Genomic DNA, 15,494 nt, shown 5'->3' with positions numbered 1-15,494 from the left:
ATCATGTCTGTGTGTGTGTCACAATCATGTCTGCGTGTGTGTCACAATCATGTCTGCGTGTGTGTCACAATCATGTCTCTGTGTGTGTCACAATCATGTCTGTGTGTGTGTCACAATCATGTCTGTGTGTGTGTCACGATCGTGTCTGTGTGTGTGTCACGGTCGTGTCTGTGTGTGTCACAATCGTGTCTGTGTGTGTGTCATGATCGTGTCTCTGTGTGTCACAATCATGTCTGTGTGTGTGTCACGATCGTGTCTGTGTGTGTGTCACGATCCTGTCTGTGTGTGTGTCACGATCGTGTCTCTGTGTGTCACAATCGTGTCTGTGTGTGTGTCACAATCGTGTCTCTGTGTGTGTCACGATCGCGTCTGTGTGTGTGTCACGATCGCGTCTGTGTGTGTGCCTGTGTCTCCGTTCTAGGGCTAAATTAACCTTGTAAAAAAAAACATGCCAAATGTTTGCTGAGATATATCTCTGTCATACCGTGGGATCCTGAACAGGAGTCTAGTGAAGGGTCTAGTTGGTTATCTGGCACTCTTGCTTGCGCTCTTGCCTGCCTGTCTGCCTGCTTTAGGTTTGGTCATTACACGACTGCCTCACGAAGAAACGACCGAGTCCCTCACCTTTTCATCGCTAAACACGCATCCACAACTACTGTGTTCATCCTGCTCTGCATTCACGTGTGAGGGATCTTTATATGTACACTGTTACCTGGGAGCTACTCTCATTTCTCTAGGACACTCAGTGTTGAATGAGGGCAGAGAGATTTACTTCCTGCCTGTCACTCTCTCAGCTCCAGTTTGTCTGAGCAGGGAGGATGTTGTTGCTTATGTCACTAAAACGTCCAATTGGATGCCTCCGCTTCTCTAACACGCGTGCTTGTCTTGCTCTTCCTTCCTCTTTCTCTCCCTCCCTCTCTTGCCCACTCCTTCCTCTCCTCCTCCTCCCCCTGGTATCCTCTCTTCCCGACAGCGGGCCCCACAGCCAACTCCTCGGGCATGAACTCTCTGACCTCTCTGGGCACTCTACAGGGCCTGGCTGGCGCCACCATGGGTCTGAACAACATTAATGCACTAGCAGGTAGCGTCAACAGTGAGTATTCACCGACCATTGGCCGCTCACCACTCATCTCACCACCACCGCCATCGCCATCACTCAGACACAGGGATACGCTGCTGTTGCAGAGGAACGTCATATCTAGAAACCACCTCCAGTCTGTGTTACAAACATGAATAATAATACTGGTAATGATCTATAGACGGTACTCTAAACACTATCAAATTCCACCCAAGTCCCGGATCCAAACATCTGTCACTGTGACCCTCAAACTATGCCCGTGGTTGCCATGTGGCGTCCCTCTGTGTCCGCTCCCTGAGAAATCACCTGTTCAGCCTGGCTTTATGCTCCAGGCTGCACCCCCCCCCCCAACCCAACCCACCACATCCTCACAAAGACCACGGCTACCAATACATCCATCCATTTATTCATGAACCCATCCGCTTCCTGGTTGTGTCACACGGGGTGGTGCCTATTGTAAGAGTGCTGCTGTTGATATTGTCGCTTCACGTCTGTGCGGGGGTCGTGTACATGTCACTAGTGAATCTGCACACTCGTGTGTAAGTAGAGGTTCATTTGTTCAACAACAAAAAAAGGAAAAACCTTTTAGTAGAGGTGGAGAAGAAAAAATTCTGAAAATAACAAAGAATACGGAAGTGGCCTTAATCAGGTATATAAGTCTACCTTGATGAGATGAGTCGTAGCAGGCCATGGCAGTGAGTTTCTCTGGCCACATTGAGTGTCTGTCCTGTCATGTCCTGCTACACCTCTGGGGGAAAGTCAAAGTGTGTCGCCTTAATCAGGGTTGTTATGACAGCAGAGATCCTGTAAAACCAGCCCATTCTCCACATATTCTCCCCTGACCTTTTCCTGCTTCTCCTACAGTTGCCATATCCACTTTATAAATCCCACCTCCGCTCAAACACGATGAGAATGCCAGTTGCACATTAATCTTCTCCTCCCCTTTCCCCTCCTTCTTTCATTGAAGCACATCTAGGCTTTAATTGAATCGTAAAGGTCAATGGTGCAATTATTCCTGAATAAATGAGTGACCTATAATTTCCAGCGCCGTGGTCATCGTTTACCTCTCTGTCAGATGGTGGCGGGCGGCGGGTCATTTGGGAATATCGATCCCCTCAGACTGTTGCCCTGCTAGGCAGTGAAGCCACACTAACAAGTGTAGCTGTCCTTCTTTACCTTGCTGCTCGTCTTTACCTTCTAAATGGCCAAATAAGGACGGGGGCATGCCAGGGACGTGCTGTTTGATTGGTGTTTGGCACTGTTGGTCTGGGGTCTGATTGGTCTAACAGTAGTGAGGTGATTTCTCCTCTGTGTGGGTGGTGAAAACGTCAGAGAGCGATAGATTGAGCGACGCCATTGAGGAGATTGAGATATTGGATCTTGAGTACACTAGCGGGTTCTGAAGTGTGGATGTTAAACACATACGTTAGGCCTTGAGTGTCTTGTGCAGTGTGTGTGTGTGTGGGGGGGGGGGGGCTAAGGATGTTGTCATGGTGATATTTCAGTGACTGGCTGCTTGTTTCTGCTGTGGTGTTCCAGTTTGCATGGGTCAGGCCAGGCTCTCCATTCACCTCTGTGTTATGTGTTTTAATGTATATTACGTGTAGGACAAGTGTATTATGCATGTGTGTGAGTGTGTGTGAGTGTGTGTGTGTGTGTGTGTGAGTGTGTGTGTGTGTGTGACAGATGAAATACATATTTAGTGCATATAGTTACATATCCTGTACAAAATGTTTTGAAATGTGTTTTACATTGCGTATGTATGTATGTTGAGTGAATGAGTGCGTATGTATGTATGTTGAGTGAATGAGTGCGTATGTATGTATGTTGAGTGAATGAGTGCGTATGTATGTATGTTGAGTGAATGAGTGCGTATGTATGTATGTTGAGTGAATGAGTGCGTATGTATGTATGTTGAGTGAATGAGTGCGTATGTATGTATGTTGAGTGAATGAGTGCGTATGTATGTATGTTGAGTGAATGAGTGCGTATGTATGTATGTTGAGTGAATGAGTGCGTATGTATGCATGTACACTACTGTTCAAAAGTTTGGGGTCACTTAGAAATGTCCTTGTTTTTGAAAGAAGAGCACTTTTTTTTTGTCCATTCAAATAACCTCAAATTGGTCAGAAATACAGTGAAGACATTGTTAATGTTGTAAATGACTATTGTTGCTGGAAACGGCTGATTTTTTATGTAATATCTACATAGGCGTACAGAGGCCCATTATCATCAACCATCACTCCTGTGTTCCAATGGCACTTTGTGTTAGCTAATCCAAGTTTATCATTTTAAAAAGATAAATTGATCATTAGAAAACCCTTTTGCAATTATGTTAGCACAGCTGAAAACTGTTGTCCTGATTAAAGAAGCAATACAACTGGCCTTTAGACTAGTTGAGTATCTGGAGCATCAGCATTTGTGGGTTTGATTTCAGGCTCAAAATGGCCAGAAACAAATGACTTTCTTCTGAAACTCGTCATCTATTCTTGTTCTGAGAAATTAAGGCTATTCCATGCGAGAAATTGCCAAGAAATTGTAGATCTCGTAAACTGGCTCTAACCAGAATAGGAGGAGTGGGAGGCCCCGGTGCACAACTGAGCAAGAGGACTTGTCTAGTTTGAGAACCAGACGCCTCAAATCCTCAACTGGCAGCTTCATTAAATAACACTTGCAATACTTATGTCATGCAGTAAAATGCTAATTAATTTGTTTTAGATTCCGTCTCTCACAGTTGAAGTGTACCTATGTTAAAAAATTACATACCTCTACATGCTTTGTAAGTAGGAAAACCTGCGCAATCCGCAGTGTATCAAATACTTGTTCTCCCCACTGTATGTGGATATTCCATAAAAAATGTGCCGTTTCCAGCTACGATAGTCATTTACAACATTAATGATGTCTACACTGTATTTCTGATCAATTTGATGTTATTTTAATGGGCAATTATTATTATTATTTTTTCAAAAACAAGGACATTTCTAAGTGACCCCAAACGTTTGAACGGTAGTGTAAAGTAAGTGAGTGAGTGTGTATGTAGAGTGTGTATGTATGTTGAGTGGGTGTGTATGTATACTGAGTGTGTGTGTGTGTCTGTGTGTCTGTGTGTGTGTGTGTGTGTGTGTGTGTGTGTGTGTGTGTGTGTGTGTGTGTGTGTGTGTGTGTGTGTGTGTGTGTGTGTGTGTGTGTGTGTGTGTGTGTGTGTGTGTGTGTGTGTGTGTTGAGTGATCGTGTGTGTGTGTGTGTGTGTGTGTGTTGAGTGATCGTGTGTGTGTGTGTGTGTGTGTGTGTTGAGTGATCGTGTGTGTGTGTGTGTGTGTGTGTGTGTGAGTGTTGAGTGAATGAGTGTGTACTGTACAGTGCCTTGCGAAAGTATTCGGCCCCCTTGAACTTTGCGACCTTTTGCCACATTTCAGGCTTCAAACATAAAGATATAAAACTGTATTTTTTTGTGAAGAATCAACAACAAGTGGGACACAATCATGAAGTGGAACGACATTTATTGGATATTTCAAACTTTTTTAACAAATCAAAAACTGAAAAATTGGGCGTGCAAAATTATTCAGCCCCTTTACTTTCAGTGCAGCAAACTCTCTCCAGAAGTTCAGTGAGGATCTCTGAATGATCCAATGTTGACCTAAATGACTAATGATGATAAATACAATCCACCTGTGTGTAATCAAGTCTCCGTATAAATGCACCTGCACTGTGATAGTCTCAGAGGTCCGTTAAAAGCGCAGAGAGCATCATGAAGAACAAGGAACACACCAGGCAGGTCCGAGATACTGTTGTGAAGAAGTTTAAAGCCGGATTTGGATACAAAAATATTTCCCAAGCTTTAAACATCCCAAGGGGCACTGTGCAAGCGATAATATTGAAATGGAAGGAGTATCAGACCACTGCAAATCTACCAAGACCTGGCCGTCCCTCTGAACTTTCAGCTCATACAAGGAGAAGACTGATCAGAGATGCAGCCAAGAGGCCCATGATCACTCTGGATGAACTGCAGAGATCTACAGCTGAGGTGGGAGACTCTGTCCATAGGACAACAATCAGTCGTATATTGCACAAATCTGGCCTTTATGGAAGAGTGGCAAGAAGAAAGCCATTTCTTAAAGATATCCATAAAAAGTGTCATTTAAAGTTTGCCACAAGCCACCTGGGAGACACACCAAACATGTGGAAGAAGGTGCTCTGGTCAGATGAAACCAAAATGTAACTTTTTGGCAACAATGCAAAACGTTATGTTTGGCGTAAAAGCAACACAGCTGAACACACCATCCCCACTGTCAAACATGGTGGTGGCAGCATCATGGTTTGGGCCTGCTTTTCTTCAGCAGGGACAGGGAAGATGGTTAAAATTGATGGGAAGATGGATGGAGCCAAATACAGGACCATTCTGGAAGAAAACCTGATGGAGTCTGCAAAAGACCTGAGACTGGGACAGAGATTTGTCTTCCAACAAGACAATGATCCAAAACATAAAGCAAAATCTACAATGGAATGGTTCAAAAATAAACATATCCAGGTGTTAGAATGGCCAAGTTAAAGTCCAGACCTGAATCCAATCGAGAATCTGTGGAAAGAACTGAAAACTGCTGTTCACAAATGCTCTCCATCCAACCTCACTGAGCTCGAGCTGTTAAAAATACAGTTTTATATCTTTATGTTTGAAGCCTGAAATGTGGCAAAAGGTCGCAAAGTTCAAGGGGGCCGAATACTTTCGCAAGGCACTGTATGTATAATGAGTGTGTGTGTGTGTGTTGAGGGAATGAGTGTGTACTGTATGTATAATGTGTGTGTGTGTTGAGTGAATGAGTGTGTACTGTATGTATAATGAGTGTGTGTGTGTGTGTGTGTGTGTTGAGTGAATGAGTGTGTACTGTATGTATAATGAGTGTGTGTGTGTGTGTTGAGTGAATGAGTGTGTACTGTATGTATAATGTGTGTGTGTGTGTGTTGAGTGAATGAGTGTGTACTGTATGTATAATAAGTGTGTGTGTTGAGTGAATGAGTGTGTACTGTATGTATAATAAGTGTGTGTGTTGAGTGAATGAGTGTGTACTGTATGTATAATAAGTGTGTGTGTGTTGAGTGAATGAGTGTGTACTGTATGTATAATAAGTGTGTGTGTTGAGTGAATGAGTGTGTACTGTATGTATAGTGAGTGTGTACTGTATGTATAATGAGTGTGTACTGTATGTATAATGAGTGTGTACTGTATGTATAATAAGTGTGTGTGTGATTAAACACAACCTGCAGTGGAGCTCTAATGAGTAAGTGCACTCTTCTTTTTGTACTGTTGGGTTTTATGTAAAGTTGCACAAATGCTCTCAGGTATGGCGGCCCTGAACGGAGGCCTGGGCGGCGCGGGGCTGACCAACGGCACGGCGGGCACCATGGACGCGCTCACACAGGCCTACTCAGGGATCCAGCAGTATGCAGCCACAGCCCTGCCCACCCTCTACAGCCAGTCCCTGCTGCAGCAGCAAGGTGCCGCCGGCAGCCAGAAAGAGGGTCAGTGGGCGTGGGGTGGAGCCAGGGGGCGGAGGGAAGGGACAGGGGGAGGGAAGAGACAGGAGGGTGGAGGCGGTTCTGGAGAGTTGAGGGGGAAGAGAAGGAATCAAGCGGTGGAGTGTTGGGAGAGAGGTATGCACTCCCAATACAGCCAGAACCGACTGCAGTAGTCGAACTGGCACAAGAAGCTTTCTAGTGTGATTACTAATGCAACAACGATACTAACCACGGGTAGCCAGAAAACAGGTTGGGCACTGAGGGTAGAGGGGAGAGCATAGTGGGATAAAGACGTATGCATTAACTCTCTATAATCTCTTCACTCTGTATGTCTCTGGGTTTAACCCTTACCCGCTACTGTCCCGTGTCTCTCTCCTGTTAGGGCCTGAAGGTGCCAACCTGTTCATCTACCACCTGCCCCAGGAGTTTGGGGACCAGGACATCCTGCAGATGTTCATGCCTTTTGGAAACGTGGTCTCTGCCAAAGTCTTCATTGACAAACAGACAAACCTGAGCAAGTGCTTCGGTACGTCCGCCAGCACAAACACACTGAAAACACACAACACCTGTGTATGAATGACATGTTGTATTCCTGTTAGTGCACCCTCTCTCTCTCTCTCTAACTCGCTCTCCCTCTCTCTTCTCTTGTACCCGGTCCATTTCCTTCTCTGCCTCCCAGGCTTCGTCAGCTATGACAATCCCGTGTCGGCGCAGGCAGCCATCCAGGCCATGAATGGCTTCCAGATCGGCATGAAGAGGCTGAAGGTGCAGCTCAAGCGCTCCAAGAACGACAGCAAACCATACTGATCTTAGCACTAGGGCCTATCTGCTCCCATGTTACCACTGCTAGGGTAAGTCCCCATACGAGCCACGACCTCTACACAGGGACTGGGGGAGGGAAGTGGAGGGAGGGGGGGAGACAACATTTGACCACCAGAGGGAGACACTACTTTCTCCTTGAGTTTTATTTGTTTTGTTTTTTTAGCTTTTGTGTTCAGCAGTATTATTTATTATTACTATTATCATTTTTTTGTATTATCTTTCACATTAATGCTTCCATTACCACCTTTATTTTGTACCACTTTTTAAAAAAAAAAGTAGCTATCATCGGTAGCTTTTTCAGTTGTAAAACATATTTAATTTTCTACGTGATTATTTATATACTGTTATGAGAAGAATTTCGTTACTCCAAAAACAGAGTAAGAAAAAAACCCAGAACCTATATGATTTTGTTTTTTCTCTTTGTGAACCTGAGGCCTGATAAAATGCTGAGATAAAGGGTTCATTTCTGACACACCACGCACCGATATGCACATGACCCTTGACCTCCTGGTGTTGGTTTCCCGGGCCAACCACCGCTGCTTCTCTGACCCCTGATGCCTGCTGACAGACACCATGGAACAAAGGGTTCAAAAACAAAACTTAGTGGCCTCTCACCTGTTAGTCAGTCAACGACAGCATCCCATATACTCCTCTATTTCATTATTATCAGGACAGTCATTTTCATTTCTTAATGTGGAGAATGTTTATTTCACACTAAAACAATGTTAGCAAACTTATGATTTTCTGGGTCAGATCACATTGGTCTTTGTTGAAAGGGATATTGTGTAGAACATTTTTAAAGTAACATCCAGAATCTGATGAAGGCTATAAGATAAAAAATGTATGGGTGGGAAGTTAACTGAAAATACTTGATGTTTCTTGAGAGATAAAAAAAAGAAATTCAAAGTAGCGAAAGCCACAGGCCTGTACATTTTATTTGTAAAAAAAGCAGTTCTATTTTTATACAAAATTTTTACTGCCTCAGAAAAAAAATGATTTTATTTATTGCCTATCGTTAAGTTATTGGACTCCTACAAAGAACAGAATCCGTTAGAATAGAACCTTGTTGAGTGGTCTTCTGAAATTCGGAACTGTAGAATTCTCTAGAACAGAGCCAGGTTCACACCTCGCTCTGCCTCTGCTCCCTTCACTGTCACACACCTCTCTCTGTCTGTGCTCCCTTCACTGTCACACACCTCTCTCTGTCTGTGCTCCCTACACTGTCACACACCTCTCTCTGTCTGTGCTCCCTTCACTGTCACACACCTCTCTCTCTGTCTGTGCTCCCTTCACTGTCACACACCTCTCTCTGTCTGTGCTCCCTTCACTGTCACTCACCTCCCTTCACTGTCACACACCTCTCTCTGTGCTCCCTTCACTGTCACACACCTCTCTCTGTCTGTGCTCCCTTCACTGTCACACACCCCTCTCTCTCTCTCTCTCTCTCTCTCTCTCTGTACTTCACCTGTCAAATTTCAACCTTTCCTTGCGTTTCGTTTTTTTGTTCACGTGTATGTTTCGTTCGTTTGTACTGTACAAAAACTTTTAAACAGTTTCTCCCAAATTACAATCCATCCTCCTTGCTCTCTAGAAGCATGTGGTACTGATGGATATAACTTTGGGTGCTCTGTGTATGAGTGTGTGATAGTGTGTTTGTCTGTTAGTTTGTCTGTTAGTATTAATCCAAATTGTAAATCATTTTTGTACAAAAAAAATGAAATAATGATAGATAAAAAAATTGCCAATTGTGTAGTGAGTGGTGTTGCCATTATGGCCTGGTGGTTTGCATTGTTGTTTTGTTGTTTGTTGTTGTTGTTCCCCTGATTTTAATGCTGTAGTAATGTGGTGCCCTGGCTCTCTGTCCTGTGTGTAACTCTCTCCTCTCCCCTGTTTTCTTCCTATAGAACCCATCTCCATGCCTGTTAGCTCATCGTTTGCCTAGCATGTCTCTGTGGCCTGGCGTCCAAAAACAAAATTATACAAAAAAAGTCTCATCGTCCCGTCATTGTTTTCTGATGTCTTTTCTGAGCTCACCTGATCATAACCTGGTCTCCGCCTACTGACCTTTTGAACTTAGCTTGACCTTTTTTGGACTTTTTTTGCATGTGACCTCATGTTCTATTTTGGGGAGGTGGGGTGGATGGGGTACATTGTGGATGAAGGAGGGCGGGAGGGAGGGGGGGGGGGGGGCGAATCAATGTGAAGAAGTATAGCATCATTCATACAAAAAGACTGAACTCTTACAGACAAAAACAAAACGTTTCTTTTTAAAAACAGAAAAACCCCGTGGCAAAATGATTTCCCTTAGATTCATTTAGTTATGTTTAGTTTCCTTCTTTTATGTTGGGTTTCATTTTTTGCTCCTTTTTTCAGTTAAAGTAAACTTGAAAGTTCAGCACAGGGATTGGCATGCTGTCTTGTTTCTGGCTCCACTGGCAATATGAGGCCAGAAGCAGACACTGTCGGTGTCCATGAAAAATAGACTACTTCCAAACAGTTCTGAATAAAAACTGTCTGATCAATATTAGACTCTCTCAGAGCTCTGTAATTGTTTTTACATTTTTCAGGCAGTGTAAAGTTTTTTGATAAGGCCATTTTAAGTGGCTCTGTTTCTCATTAAAGTATATATAGAACCACTTTTTTCTAGAGTAGTTTAAGGTATTACAAAAATGTCAACAAAAAAAGACTTGCCCTGTTTGGGGGGAGAAATGCTACCTACGTGTCACCTTTTGCTGAACTGACTCACAGATAGACAATCCGTGGTTTAAATGCACATGATAAAGAAATGACCTATATTTTCTACTGTTTAAATTATAGAGCGAAAAAAAAAGAGGAAATGACCTGTAACCCGCGTTAACGTTGGTGCTTCTTGTGAGTTTAGTTTTGGTTTCATTACAAGTCTAACGGTCTTAAGTGTCTCATGTTTTTAAAGAGAAGACTAAAAAAAAAAATCTGTTTACTTGAACAATAGACAAAGCCTTTCATATGAATACTATTATAATTGTTTTGTCTTTTTTATTTTAAGCAGTCCCGATTTGCTAAATTTCTTGTTGGGTAAATTAGCTATATAAAATTCCTAAAAAAAAAATATATATGAATATATAAATATATATATATATAACATGTCGGCTTGTGAAGCATCAATGTTAATATAATTTTATTTCTATCGTGGGAAACAATATTTAGATGTGTTTTGTTGTTCATTATAATGTAATTTTCTTTTCTTATAAAGAAAAAAAAGACAAGATCGGTGGAGTTTAGTGCCAAAACTTGAAGGTACATTCTGTCTATAGCGCGTCAGTGTATTTCTGGTCAAATGATTTGATAACATGGGTATTTTATTAAGTGTTTTGTATGGATCCCTCATATGTAAAAATATAGATTTAAAAAAAGAGTTTGTTAACTTGCTATTCTGTGGTCTTGTTGCCTGAAACTGTTCATGTTTTGCTTTTCTTCGTAAAGATGTAAAAAGTGCCCATGTGTCATACATATATATATATACACACACACACACTCACACACTCGCACGTCTACACACACACACACATGCACACACACACACACACGCAGACCTCACAGTTGACTTTACTTTGTTGTTGTGTATGAGAGCCCCTGAGTGTGAGAGCCTCTACAGTCCAGTTTCCATGTTCCTGCCCACCAGTCTTTACATTACTGTTCACACGCTCTCTCTATCAACACGTCACTCACACACACAGTTCTCACATGAGCCATTATACCGAGAATTCTGCAAAGCCTTATCACAAGCCCTTACATGAACACTCACACTCACATTCTCTCCAAACACTCTCGCTTCATCCTTTCGCTTTGACAAATGTCAAGCCTTATTTTAAGATTTTCATCTCTCTCATTATAACTTAAATCAAGGACAAGTGTTTAGTTGAAGTTGCTACAGACTGGGAAGGGGCATCGTTATTTGCTGGTCATGTATGTGTCACCTCAAACAACATGAATGCGTTGCTTACATGAGGTAAGTGAAGGGCAAGACTTTCCCACACAAGCCTCAAACCCTCCCCAGATCCAGACAAAACAACGTTGATAGTACAGAATGATTTTCAGCTGTTTGGTTTTGTTGTTTCTTCCATTGACAGTTTCTTATGGACATGTACCAGTATTGGTAATTACACCATTATTACAGAAATATGTTTGCCCTGTTGTAAATGTTGTGTAATGTAGTGTAACTGGCCAAAACAGTGTTGAGATGCCAAAGTATTACGTCAAGATTCTCATAGTCAATCCGTTTACATGACACAATGCTGTCTGTCCGTCAGTCTCAGTATTCTGTAAAACTGCCCCGATTCCCTTCCCTGGAAACCTAGTTTACGGTCTGCAAAACGCAGCACTATTTTATACAAAAACTCACCAGTCGCCTTAACCAGGGAGTGTTGTATCGAAAGACTTGTCTAATCGGATCTAAACATCTGTATGTAAGTAGGTGGTGTTTGCCAAGTCTAAGTGTACTGTGTTGTACTGTACCTCCAGCTTCTCCAACTCTGGGTAAGCGTGTCACCATTTTGTCCCACAACGCAGAGTAGAGAGGCAAAATGGCCACCTTCTTATTTAGTGTGGCTCTCAAACTGACAACCAAGGAAAATAAAACAGTTTATTGTTATCCGTTTCATCGTCTTTTTACAGAATAACAAAGTTTATTTGAAATACCGAGCCAAATGGAGGAGGGTTCGTAAAGTGCAGACAGGGGAAATAAAACTAGAGACAGCAAAACAACAGTCTCAGCCAAGAGGCAGAGCCCTCTTACCAATGCCAAACTTCAGTTGAGTCCATAGCATATCAAATTGACATTTCCTAAAGCAGTAATTTTTATTTATTTGACCTTTATTTAACTAGGCAAGTCAGTTAAGAACAAATTCTTATTTTCAATGACGGCCAAGGAACAGTGGGTTAACTGCCTTGTTCAGGGGCAGAACGACAGATTTGTACCTTGTCAGCTCGGGGGTTTGAACTTGCAACCTTTCGGTTACTAGCCCAACTCTCTAACCACTACCCTGCCGCCCCAAATGCCATAAAAACAGCTCTAACTACCTGCACAAAAGTAATCAGGATTGCCAATATGTCATACGACACATATATCAGTGTTAATAGATCATTTTGTCATTAACGTGAGCTGATCGTAGTCTCCTTATAAGACAGCTGCCCTATTAGGCCTCAGACCCTTCAGGAATCCTCTCTGTGAGGAACATCTTTGCACTCTAAATACATTAGGTAACATAAACAGACAACAGAGTTACATCAACTCACGGTGCAGCATAATGAGTTGCAGGCGTAGAGGCTTTGGTTTTCGGGTTCATCCCTTAGCCAACTACTTATACTTTGGGAGATGGTAATGTATGGACATGTGTGTGTTTTTACAAAACTTAAGCATCCCCCAATTCCCAAATCTCTCACTCACACATACACACACACAGCGCGGGTTGGCACAGTGTAGTCTGATTGAAGTTGCAGTCTGTTAGATGTTTCTGAAAAAGCACAAGAGTGTCCTCCGCAGACAGACCGTTAGACAGGAATGTCTGTTGAGTGCCTCACATCTCGGGGGCTGTCATCACCGATGCTTGTTGTAATCTTTCAATCTTGTCACTGTTCCGTTCTCTGTTCTCTTTCTTTCTTAATTATCTAAAGTGCTATTTATCAAACAATTACATTTTAAAGGAAAAAAACAACTTGTAGTTTCTTTGCATTTTGGCTTATTATGTCTAGTTTTGGGGGGGAAATGTTTGTTTTCTCTCTCTTTCTGTGCCGTAAAGAGCTTGTTGTCTGTAGATTAATATCATTTTGTTTGATTCTAAAGGATTTCAATAGTTTTAAGTATTGTCTTGAGAGAAGCCAAAGTCAGTGCATTTCAGTGGATTCTGTAAGCGTGATGTATGTTTGTTTGACAACACTTCGAAATCTGTCATTGGATGGGATTGGAAAAGTACAAAAAAAATGCAGGCTTTCCTATTTCTACAAATGATTGTACTTATGCATTTTGTACCAGTGAAACTTTTTATACTGGAGATTAAAGGAAACAAAAAAAACTATTAGAAAAACAAACCTGTCTGGCCTCATGATGTGGCCTGACCTTTGTTGACTGGTTCCCCGAGTATGATTTATAGCTGGCATCAAGAACGTTGTCTTTTAATATACGATTTTCTAGAAGAACTTTGGCTTGGTTTCTTTAATTAATTAACTCCTTAATTTTCCTTACTTCAGTGTTGTTATTTTCGCAAAGAGGGGTTAGGTGAGTGTTGGTTTCTTTTTGGCTTATACATGGTTATAGCCATTTGTCTATACAAAAAAAAAAAAACGGTAAGTTTCATTTAACTTCTGTATTGTGACGTCTACATGATAAGACAATTAGGAATATAAATATTTAGTCACCTTCAGTGGATTAATGTATTAGTTTAATAAAAAGATAAACTAATTAGAGGTTTTTGCTTTTAACTGTTGAGATTTTTCTGGTTTCTCTGTCCCCTGTGAACTAACTGTGTAGCTGAAGCAGTCAGAATTATTTTTGTAAACGTATGTTCTTGTGTGATGCAGTTATTTGCTTCTGTCTCCGATATTAAACCATTTTTCCTAATACTCGTCTCTGTGTTGTTGTTGTTGTTGTTGTTGTTGTTGTTGTTGTCGTGTTCCAGTGGCTGTCTGATGTCGTAATGTTTCACACAACCCCACGTTTCACATCTCTATCTCTCCTTTTCTCTCTCTATCTCTCCTTTTCTCTCTCTATCTCTCCTTTTCTCTCTCGATCTCTCCTTTTCTCTCTCTATCTCTCCTTTTCTCTCTCTATCTCTCCTTTTCTCTCTCTATCTCTCCCTTTCTCTCTCTATCTCTCCTTTTCTCTCTCTATCTCTCCTTTTCTCTCTCTATCTCTCCTTTTCTCTCTCGATCTCTCCTTTTCTCTCTCGATCTCTCCTTTTCTCTCTCTATCTCTCCTTTTCTCTCTCTATCTCTCCTTTTCTCTCTCGATCTCTCCTTTTCTCTCTCTATCTCTCCTTTTCTCTCTCTATCTCTCCTTTTCTCTCTCTATCTCTCCTTTTCTCTCTCTATCTCTCCTTTTCTCTCTCTATCTCTCCTTTTCTCTCAAGATCTCTAATTTTCTCTCTCGATCTCTCTTTTCTCTCTCTATCTCTCCTTTTCTCTCAAGATCTCTAATTTTCTCTCTCGATCTCTCTTTTCTCTCTCTATCTCTCCTTTTCTTTCTCGATCTCTCTTTTCTCTCTCAATCTCTCTTTTCCTCTCTGGTGTTTGTTCCTTGTTTTACACATAGTACAGTTGATTTCATCCCCAAGTGACAACTCACTATGGTGTCCTCAGTAAACATGGTACATATACATCAAGGTGTGTCTATGTATATTACTTTGTAGCCCAAGATGATGTGACAGTTCATCACCTTTCGGAAACAAATTCATTTGTCAATCAAATTTTGTACAACAAAATTCTATGGTGCTCGGGGGCCATGATAATGAAAAACATTTCAACAAGAAATAGCATGACAGGATTTTGTGAGTTGTAGGAACACAAAACTGTTATCTGACCTCATCTCTCTCACAACAATTGAATTATCATAAATCGAGCTCTGTGCCTACCGGCCTTGCTTCATCCTCCAATGTGTCTCTGCCTGACTACCTAATTGGCCGGAAGGTTTCAAAAGAGGGCAGGTCTTTCTGCTGTCCCTGATTAGGAAACGGCTGCTATTGGCCAATGTGAGGGTTCCCTCATCAGGGATTGGCCTGTGCTGTACACTGTTCTGGGCATGGTCTGTCTACTATGTCTGTGTCCAACTCCACTTCTGTACCGTGTCACTACTGCATCTCCTAATATGTAGAGAAATAGGAAAGGAAAGAGTCAAAGCTACACCCTTTAAACATAGATTCCCTATCAATTTGACCAATGACAATGTATCCAATTACAGAATGGTGTGTGTACTTTTATAGAAGGATCTCACACCATGTGTGTCCTGCTACATTTACAGGACCCTTCATTTCTACGCCTCACAACAATTTTGATCTATAAAAATGAGGTCTGGCTGGTGCTGGAGGCAAACAACTGCAACGATTCAGGC

General features: G+C 41.9%; 1 protein-coding gene across 50 annotated transcripts in view; it reads left to right on the top strand.

The window, feature by feature from the left end:
- LOC110501039 (CUGBP Elav-like family member 2) overlaps positions 1 to 12,044 on the top strand; it is a 221,329-nt gene extending 209,285 nt beyond the window's left edge. For 18 of the 50 annotated variants that reach the window (XM_090214062.1, XM_090214076.1, XM_090214055.1 and 15 more), the window contains 5 exons: positions 986 to 1,093; positions 6,416 to 6,595; positions 6,975 to 7,118; positions 7,272 to 7,443; positions 9,319 to 12,044. In XM_090214062.1, the coding sequence (XP_090070188.1) occupies positions 986 to 1,093; positions 6,416 to 6,595; positions 6,975 to 7,118; positions 7,272 to 7,399 (560 nt within the window). In that variant the 3' untranslated portion in view covers positions 7,400 to 7,443; positions 9,319 to 12,044. Of the gene's footprint in view, positions 1 to 985; positions 1,094 to 6,415; positions 6,596 to 6,974; positions 7,119 to 7,271 lie in introns of all 50 variants that reach the window. The other 32 variants (XM_090214061.1, XM_090214049.1, XM_090214075.1 and 29 more) reach the window with 3 other exon arrangements.
- The last annotated feature ends 3,450 nt before the right edge of the window (positions 12,045 to 15,494 follow it).

This window comes from Oncorhynchus mykiss, chromosome 21 (genome assembly GCF_057628025.1).
Source record: "Oncorhynchus mykiss isolate SJ-2025 chromosome 21, ASM5762802v1, whole genome shotgun sequence".
NCBI lineage: Eukaryota > Metazoa > Chordata > Actinopteri > Salmoniformes > Salmonidae > Oncorhynchus > Oncorhynchus mykiss.
This window is presented reverse-complemented; position numbering and strand designations above follow the sequence as displayed.